Source organism: Barbus barbus (assembly GCF_936440315.1).
Source record: "Barbus barbus genome assembly, chromosome: 6".
Lineage (NCBI taxonomy): Eukaryota > Metazoa > Chordata > Actinopteri > Cypriniformes > Cyprinidae > Barbus > Barbus barbus.
The window spans coordinates 20,566,685-20,576,862 of NC_136734.1; the positions used below are offsets into that span (position 1 = coordinate 20,566,685).

Sequence of the window (10,178 nt, forward strand, 5' to 3'; positions counted from 1 at the left end):
TGTGGAGGGCGTCAATGTTCGTCTTCTGGATCATTGCCAAGTCAGCAGTCTTCTCCATTATTGTTCATGCACAGTTATACATGTTTGTTTGTGTGTGTGTATATGTATGTATACTACTTTTTTTTGATAGGCTCCTCCATCAAAGTTTGGTTTCTCTCAAGGTTCCCTTTTCACCTGAATATTTTTTTTTCTTTGTCAACGTTAACCTTGGCTTATGCATTGAGACATGTCTCTGTTAAGCTGCTTTGAAACATACAAATTATTAAGTGTATAGCATGGATAAAACTAACTTGCTCTGGGTAACAGTGTTACAATGAAAAAAAGTTTTCTCTGAACAAAAAAAAGGCTTTAAACTCGAGGCAGTGTACATGTAATAATTCTTTGCCAAGTCAGTTTCCTCATCAGTTTCCTCAATTATTGTCCTGCTGCGTTGTGTGCTTGACTCAATCTCTGCATTAGCCTGTGATTTGATTTACACTCTCTTGCATCATCCCGCATGTGCTCATACCTTCCAACTAAACTGAGATTTGAAATATGTCCAGTGCAAAACACACCCATTTCGTAGATGTATCTCAATGTTAGCAGAAGCAAGAAGAATCCATTGTCTTCTTTAGTTTACACAGTGTTGATATGGATGTCGTGAACTCTCTTCGGTCCATGACTGCTGCTGCTCCTTCAGTAAACACACTCAAACACTGTGTTCTTATTTATGTATTGATCTGCCATTGATCGCCTGTATTTCCTCACACGCCTCCTCACTCACTTTCCCAGGCACTGTTAAGAAGGTAGCAGCACCTGTAGGGTTCATTTGTTACTTCAGCTGAAGATGTTCATCAGGTTTAATGTGGAGGTCTCATTATCAGGAACTGGGGAGAGTTAGTGTCAAGTAACATCATTTTGTCATAATTTAGGTCTCTCTGACTGATCTCACCCTACATGCAAGATTAATATTGTCATATTTGGCCATAAAAAATTTGAGGTCAGTGTTATTATTTTTATTCTCGTTGTGGAGGTAGGGGGTCACCATTTCTAAGGATTGCCCTCGTTTTACCCTGTAGCCTTATCTAAACAGAGACCAAAGCCAGATCCTGTTGGGCTTTTCAATGTACGGTCTTGCACATCTATAATATAGAGTAAAGGTGACATAAAATAGACCAGAGAGAAAAGTTACGCACATGCAGTGATGTTTGATGTTGTCAATAATTTCAGAAGAAATGTGCAAATGTTTATGCGGTCATCATGTACTTAATCCAAATACACTGATGGTTTTTAGAGGGCTTTTGTCTGCGGTGCCAATTTCATCAAACAGTATCTAACACCTCTCATCTGTGTATGTGCAATTTTGCAAGTGATGTGCTGTGTTATTGTACACTCTTGACACCCTGTCTTGTGCTGGTGCTAAAGCCTGTGTGAATTAACCCTCTGTGTACCTGTGTTGGGTGATGATGACAGATCCGCATTCATTTGCAACAGTTTTTATCTCTCTCTCCTCTTTGTGAGATCAAATTATCATTTATCTACTCTGTTCTTCTGTTTTGTGAAAGAGCTGCAGATTATTAATAGAATTATTAATGTTAATAGATTACCATTTTTGCTCTTACAAAATGTTAACCATGTGTATGTTTATAAGACCAATGATTATTTTATTTTTTTACTTATTACATGAATAAAGTAACCTGATTATGTAGCATGTATTACTCAATACCCTCAACATTGATGGCATACATAAAAATATAAAGTATGTAAAAATCAAAACTTTACATATATAGTACTAAAGCAGAGCTCATTTATTGTGTTTTATCTTACCGTAAGGCTTTGGTCACTCTTCCGCAGACCACTTAATGAATATTCTAGTACTGTAATGATGAGCAACTGGGGCTTAGGATTTGTTTGCACTCTGGGTCTCTCCATCATTCTTGTTTATTTTTCGTTTTCCCCTCCGGAGTCGACTCTGACATCTGTAGGCATTTTTATCAGCGGCTAACTTAATTATGCTACTGTGGACTTAGGTTATTTGACTTGCTAACAAATTAGCCCTCAAATTAGCCTTGCTATCGGTGTTTCTGCTCCACTGTCAGGGATATGGTTTGTCATTTCTGAATTCCTCTGTGATTCTTGATTTGCTTTATTACAGGCTATTTTATAGAGGAGCAAACAGAGTGGGCACAGTCAGGCTGTATAATGAAGCGCTAGTTTTCTCGCAAAGTGCTAGCCTGGGCTAATAACTAGCTTTAGTCAGACTGATAAAACAGATTCAGACACCCAAGCGCCATCATTAGATTTTCTCTCCTGAATACTCTGCAACAGAATAAGGCACTGCCAGTAGTTGCGGCTGTCTTCGGTGGGTACAGTACCCGCGGTATGATTTGACTCAGTGTCCCCCAGAGTCTCAAATCCTCGCACTACACATCCCACACTGGCCCCTGCTCTCCGGTTATCTCGTAAAGACTCCATTCCAGCTCTATAAAACTTGGCTTCTTTATTACAACTAAGTTGAGGCGCCCACTCTCAAAGAAAAAAAAAAAAAAGCTGCACCGCTGCAAGGGAGGAGCAGCTCAGGGACGCACACTGGAAATGTGTTGTGGTGCTCATTGTCTTGTTGCCTTTGCTTCGTTCCAAGCTTGAATAATGTGAAAAAAGAGGAATGAAACTTCATTTCATAGCATTCGTCTCCTGCTCTTCCTTCATTCACTCATTCTTTACCCCCTCTTGCTTTGTTTCCAACTTTATAAGTTAATTGTAGGTTCTCTCAGCAGGCCCTGAAGCCACACGTTCGCTTTCTCATTTCTGGATGTGTAATGAGTTCTGCCTCTGTTTGCTCTTACAACAATAATAAGTAAAGTAATTAAAAGAGGCAGAGGAGGGGGGGGGGGGGCAAGGGGAACCCACCGCCAGACAGGTTCTGCGTATGGGCAATTGACAGAGAGACGTTTTGATGAAATCGTAGGAGTGCATGCATGTTTTTCCCTTTTCTATTTGCAATTTTAAGTGCTTATTTTTTTTCCAAATGCATTAATTTAATTAGACATAACGCAAATAAAGCACGCTCTAGTTGCAGCGGTAATATTTTCTCTTGGCGTCTAATGTGAAGAGGGATGAGCTATATCCTCGAAGGGCAGTAGGTTTATGTGTCGGGGGAGTGACAGGTGGGGGTTGGCTATAGTGTATATTTAGATTTAATTAGTTGTGTCACGAATCGTTGCTTCTCCATCACAGAGAGCCGTGTTAACACAACGTGCTAGAACGTTGACACCTGTTTTGGCCTAGTTTTGACTCTCTCAGATCGCCTCTTAGATGTTCAGGCATGCATGGCGAAAGCGCCAAACCGCTAGAGCATAGAGCAAACAAATATCAGAGAGCGTAGGGACTGGAAATCTAAGCCCTTTGCTAACAGGGACACAGATAGCAAATAGACTCTGCAGCATCGTGCAACGGATAGTTTCCCCTGCTAGTGTTACTCTGACTAGTTCATTCTAGTTTTGAGTAAAACTATAAGCACACTGTGTGTTGAACAAGTCAAGGATATAATTGTGCTGATGTGCAGTGATGTGCAGTGTATATAATAAAGACACAGACACACACACACACAAAAAAGCTACCATAACTGCAAACAATCACACTAAAACAGTTAGAGGTTGTAATATTTTAATTACTAGAATATCAGATACTGTAATTTTTCAACAACTGTGTAATTACAACATGAAAAATGTCTGGCAATGAAATCAAATAATTTTGACAAATAAATAGAATATGCCAGTTATACTCAATCAATTAGGAGGCGCGATTGAATGCCACGCTACAGATGGCATATTTTAGCCAATTACAATCAGCACACTTTGATATTTTTTACTCTCTCCGAGTGTTACTTGCGGCGGTGCTTTGACTGCTCATTCACTCGAGCATCGTTCGCTCATGAGCATTTTACCATCGCACACGATTACCATTTGTAACGCTTCTGGTGAGGGGAGAAAAAGGAATTGCCGATAGCTAAAGCCTGTCTTCCTTGATTTATTGTTGACATGAATGTTGAAAGAGTGCTTGTGTTTGTGAGAGTGTGTCTGTGTGTGTGTGTGTGTGTGAGGGAGAGAGAATGTGTGTTTGTCACCGGGACACTGTTTCAAACACTATTTGTCACAGTGAGATCAAAGAACTACTAAATTACCCTCAAAGGTATCCAGCTGAATAATGTAATGGTTCATTATAAAGATTTGATCTGCATCTGGAAGACGTCTTAACGGGGTAGTGAAATATGAAGCTTCATTATGAAAAATACACTGGTCAAATGGAGTCGTATGAAGTAACACAGATAACAGTGGCCTGGTGTGAACGGCAGTGTGTTTGTGCTCATACTGTGAGGTGCGTCGTTGAAGAGGAGGATATCAAAATCTAGCGTGTGTACACATGAGCATTTTTGTAAGCATGAGCATGTTGTGAGGAGTGTCGGGGTCGTGTGGATCACAGTCAGCCTGCTGGAGAGTTTTCACTGAAACTAGTTCAAAAGATGCAACTTCTTTAATTGCACAATTACATGTGTAGTATACATAATTATGATGCTTACAGAAAGCACAAGATTTTGTTTGTACATGTAATCTTGTGTGATTTTCTAAAATATCTACAATGAAATTTACCTTTGAGAATTTGGGTGTTAGCTAATTTTCAAGTTTAATACTTCAGTACTTTCTTATACTGTCAATCTCTGTGTGTATTAACTTATTTATTTGCTTATTAGCTTTTGTATAAATCTATAAATATACACTATTTATCAGCCAATGCATTTTGAAAAAAAAAATTAATTCCAATCTTAAAAACTGATTAATAACATTTTAACATAGGAAATATATCAAAGCATTTGTATGAAAGTAACTAGGTAAAAGTTCATTTTGTTTATTGTCATAATTTCCATGTATTGTAATTCCAGCATGAAAGTTTTGTTATGGCTTTAATAATTTTGCAATTACATAAAAGAAATTATCAGCCTCATATCCCTCCTATCTTAAAGAACTTAAAAATATCCTCCAGGCAAAGAGAAACAACTGTGAAAGAAGAAGAAAAAACTGAAGGAACAGCAGAACAAGAGACTTTTCCTACTTCTATGCACGGTAGACATTGCTCTCTTTATTGAAAGATGACATTTAATCAATGGCCACCTCTTTAAATGGCATGCATTTAATTTGTGGTCTAGCCAGACACGGCTGTCCTCTTCCCCATTCTTTGTGTGTCTATGTGAGCGAATGACGTAACCGAGACGCCGCGGCACACATACACTATTGATTACACTCAACACATCTTAGCAATTAAGAGATGGCAAGGTAGAGTAATAAAGGGTCATTAGTGAGGCATGCTTGTGAACCCTCATCAAAGGTGATGTCGCTGGCAGGGGCGGAGCTCCCGCAGGGTCGCCACAGGGGCTCTCCGCATTTACATATCTGCTTGGAGACGCACTGTGGCTGACCCCGTGGCTGGGATCAGTATGAGTCGCTCTCGTTGATCAGGGGTTCACCAGCGGTTCAAGGTAACAAAAAGAGAACCCATCGCCGTTAATTGGTCCTGTAGAAAAAAAAAAACAGAAAGAGAGACAAATAAAAAGGTTAGTTGGGAAAGGTGAGGGGGCCTGGAGTGGAGGGAAAGTAAAGGCTGTGTGCTCCAAATTGGGTATGAATTATAAATAAGAGCAGTGGAGGCAATGTCTTCTCCTCTGGAGTGCTGTTGTGCCAGGACCTACACCACTAAAGAGATTGTTTGGGCAGCAGGTATCGACTCACTGATCGTCAGCTTGGTAAACTTGACCTGAGGCACTGATCATTGGCCGAGTTAGAAAGACTCGACCATTCTGATACACACACACACACACACACACACACACTTCTTTCCCATCTCACCACAGCTATCTTCATCAATACTGCCCAGACAGAGGTCAATGTAATAAACATGGAGGTCAATATCATGGCCATCTGAGTACACGTTTGGCATGAGCCTTAAAGTTGGTCTTTAATTGGATCCCTCCGGGCAAGTTCATGCACCAGTTGCAATGCGGAGGGAAAAGAATGAGAAATCGTGATTGAGGGAGAAAAGCACATCAGTCTGATCCTCTTTGTTCCACACAAACTGATGCAGACGTATATCAAGGCAACGTACGGTGTGAATGGTTCAAAGCGGAATTGATCTAGCCGGGGTTCAATTCAACCTTTCTCACAAACAGCACAATAAATAAACAGACCCAATGTACTTGTTTCGCGCCAGACGCTACCTGTCTGAAAGCGCTGCATTATGAGAGCTGTGGAAGGCTCTTGTGGGACTTTGAAAGGTCTGATGAGGACTTAGGGTGTACATGTCACTTCACCTGGATCCAATGACCCAAACATGGGAATTCTTTAACCTGCTGCCACAGAGGGAAAACTGAGCCATTTGTGGATTAACTGATAGGTGTATCGAACTCCAGAGAGAGAAAATTTAATCTTCCATGGATAGCAGCCATTCCATCCATTGTCCTTAAGTGCGCAATATCCTAATAGATGGAAAATGTTGTGTCGGGGCACACAGTACACAACACAAAGTCCAAAGTTTTTGCTTGGCATCAGACGTACTGAACTATTTAGAGTATGAAACAGTCCTCACATATCACTTCCTTTAATCTAAGAGCCCTGTAAACCTCAGTAGGTAGTGTTAAAGGAACAGTTCGGTCTAAAAATTAAAATTCTGTCATTTATTCACCCTCATATCATTCCAAACCTTATGCAGAACACAAAATAAGATCATTTTTAAAACTGTATTATTGTCCATACACTTAGACGATGTATAAATTGTACCTTTTGGAGTACGGCAGCTTGTCAATGGTGCATTAACCTTAAAGGGACATTTTAGGGTCCCACTTTATATTAAGTGGCCTTAACTACTATGTACTTACATATAAATTAATCATTTGAAACTATGCACTTACTATGTTACATGCATGTTTTACATTGTACTTATATTTCTAAAATACCTGAATGTAATTACCTTTTATAATTACACTGTTGACCCATCCGTTACACCTTAACCCAACCTTAAACCTACCCATACCACTAAACCTGTCCCTAACCTTACCCGTATCCCACATCCCTCTAAAGGTATATTTTTTTCTGACAGTTTACAGTGAAAGTTTCGAAATATCATCTTTAGTGTTAATCAGAAAAAAAACAAGTCATAAAGGGTCACTAAATGTGAGAGTTTTCACTTTGAGGTGAACTTTATAAAAATGTTGCTTATTTTACTGTAATCATAAACAGTTATGGCTGTATGTTTTTCCCAACGCTATCTCATAACCAATTCGTACGTATTTAACGAGGTGGCTAATTGGTATGTGTTTGTACGACCTCACTCGTATGATTTGTCTACACACCAGTGACGGGTAGGTTTAGGGGCGGGGTTAGGTGTAGGTCATTCGTACAAATTCATACGAATTGTGCAACTCATAAAATGCGTACGATTTAGCAAAAATCATATGAATTTGTACAAGCGAGTTTGTACGAATTAGCCAGCTCATAAAATATGAACAAATTGCAGTGAGATCGGGCTGGTTTTTCACATCCTCCTTCATGTTTTGTCTTTTGCAGGTACTGAGAAGCACGAGTTAACATCATGGAAGAGCTTCCACTCCATCTTCAAATTCTTCAGCGATGCCCTTAAGGACCATGAGGATGAGTCCTCCTCCAGCCCGGTCACCACACGCAGCTCCCACCGCATAAAAAACGAAGACTTATAGAGGGCTCACAGATTTCAACCCAGAGCCCACCTTCGTCTCCTCTTGGTTCTTTTTCTCCTCTGTTCTTTTTATGAAAAATATTCCTCCTTGAAGCCCTCCTCCCAGTGAATTGTACAACTCTGAGGAGTGCAGGGTCAGCCTGTATACATCAGAATAGCGTTTTGCATTACTTCTGGATGAGTGCAACTGTCAAAGCAATATGGCTTCACTGCTTGTGCCTCCTGTGGGCCGCTGTGTGGATTTGGTGGTGGCCAGATTAAGGCTGACAGGCGGTGCCACACACCGCCTCTTGATGCACCTCTAATTATCCTGACATTGTCCTGAACTGAGCTAATGCCTGGGAAGCACCTGCACACACACACACAAGTCTGGCAGGTCCTAGTGCCTGCCTGCAAAGTCTTTGTATCTCTCTTTGGTTTCCCCCCCGTTGTTTCATTGTTTCTTTCTAGGGTCTCGCTTGCATTCAAAGAACTTGTGTGCTTAGGAACTTTGTGTGTCAGATGCTAAAGGCTTACGGGTTGTTTGATTCATACACATAACACTTTAACTGGAAAAAAAGCAACTTGCAGAATCAAACATCCATTCAATGGCTATCTCAAGACTAGATTTAGAATGAACACAATGAAGTAAGCCATTGACAGCATGACAGACTGAATGAATCTTCCCCTGTTTTTAAATCCCTTAAAACCTTGTGCGAGCATGAGTTTTAGGAATATCTCCCTTTGACAGAGCCGATGTGTCAGTCTTGGAATATCTTCATATGTGTCAGGATCAGGATGATTTAATGTTATCCAAAGTATAAAAGACTTCCTTAAGATGTATGCAAATGTAACCTGCCCATTTTGCAAAGTCCATGACTGTTTGGACTGTTTTAACACATCATTGTCATCCTCTGCTAAAGCTAAAGCATGTTATGTAGCAAGAGACATTGTCTCCTGGACAATTTGGTATTAGTGGAGGCTTAAAGATATGGCATTCAGGCATGTCAACAGATCACTCTTTCTGCTTTCGCTTAAAAATTAATCTCACAGTAAAAGGCTGTTTTAGTCTCATCACTTTTTAGAAGTGTCATTGCTGTTTCAGATTGCTGAAGGTAATCAATGTCAATAGTGCTTTATACATATTCCATGTTATTTTTTATTTTTTTTATCCAAAATAGAGACCCCGCCCAGAGGCTTTTGTGTTTTAACTGTTTTTACAATGAATTAAACTTTTAATATTCCTGCAAATATTCATTAGATGCCACTGATCAACTGCAAGTTGCTTATACTGTCTAGTTAAAACTGTTCAACTCAGATCCCAATGCTGTTGCCTAATGAATACAGACAAACGTTCATCATTATTTGATTTTCCAAAACTGACAAGCCATATGTGAATATTTCACTCGCGTTTAATACAGCCTTAAACCAAATCGAAAACTTAATTGGTTTGTAAATAAGGACTCATTTTAACAATTAATATTTTGATCGAAGATATTCTACGTTTTACTGAAACATCCTAGTCTGAAATTATAGAAGTGTAAGATGTTTTCTGGGTTTTCTGCCTTTTTTATTCGCTTTCGAGGGTTCATTAAATGAAAATGTGATCAGATATTTTAACTTTGATTTCACTTTTCATAAATCGTTCAAATATGTTAGTCTTTCGTCTTTGAATTAATGGCAGTTTGTGCCCTGATTAATCGTTCAGTTTGTTTTCATACCATGCGAGTGTAATAATGATCTCCATGCTGTAATTAAATAAACTTCTTTATGAAAAATAATGATGCGTAACGATCTGTGATTTTAACTGTCCCGGTTTGTGTCGCAAAAATAGGCTACTTTATTTTTCTCTATTTTTAGTGCATACAAACTAACCTGCACATATCCCACCTTGCACTTGAAGACACCAATGTACATGGTACTCTTATTTACAACGTAATAATCGTAAAGGCATCACTTTCAGCCCAAGAAGTTGTCGGGTTAAAGTTGAACCTGACGGGGGAAAGATCCTCGGAGCCCGATAAAGCCTGTTGCTCCAGCGGCTCTCCTCTCAGCTCTGTTCCCAGGGAAGGTGAGCCTGCTCGGAGAATGACTCGCTCTTCTCACGTAACAGCTGTGGAACTCTATCACGAAAGCTGATATTTGTGTCTAGATCGAGCCCAGGCCTTTACAATGAGACCAATGTTAACCAAAATAAGTGTCAGTCAAAGACAGAGAAGTATAGGATGAAGCCATGTCTATAGCACCTAGATTTATTATGTTCCAACTACTTGTTTTAGACCTTAACTTACGAAATTATGGCCTGAGAGTGACCGTGTCATAGCAAAGCGGTAATGACGACAATTGTCCTGCGAAAATAAATAAACCAAATGTCATGCCTCTAGATTTTATGATTAATTCTCCTCAGAACGGAAACGACGCTGGAATTTACTGTTTCCATGTCTGGTTTCAGTTTATTT

The 10,178-nt window shown here is 39.6% G+C and overlaps 1 protein-coding gene across 1 annotated transcript in view; it reads left to right on the plus strand.

Annotated features, from left to right (window-relative positions):
- LOC306871741 (cotranscriptional regulator ARB2A homolog) overlaps positions 1-9,492 on the plus strand; it is a 180,316-nt gene extending 170,824 nt beyond the window's left edge. Inside the window, exon 11 of the mRNA XM_079419866.1 lies at positions 7,593-9,492. Within this exon, the coding sequence (XP_079275992.1) occupies positions 7,593-7,741 (149 nt within the window). The 3' untranslated portion in view covers positions 7,742-9,492. The remainder of the gene's footprint in view (positions 1-7,592) is intronic.
- Positions 9,493-10,178: the final 686 nt, after the last annotated feature.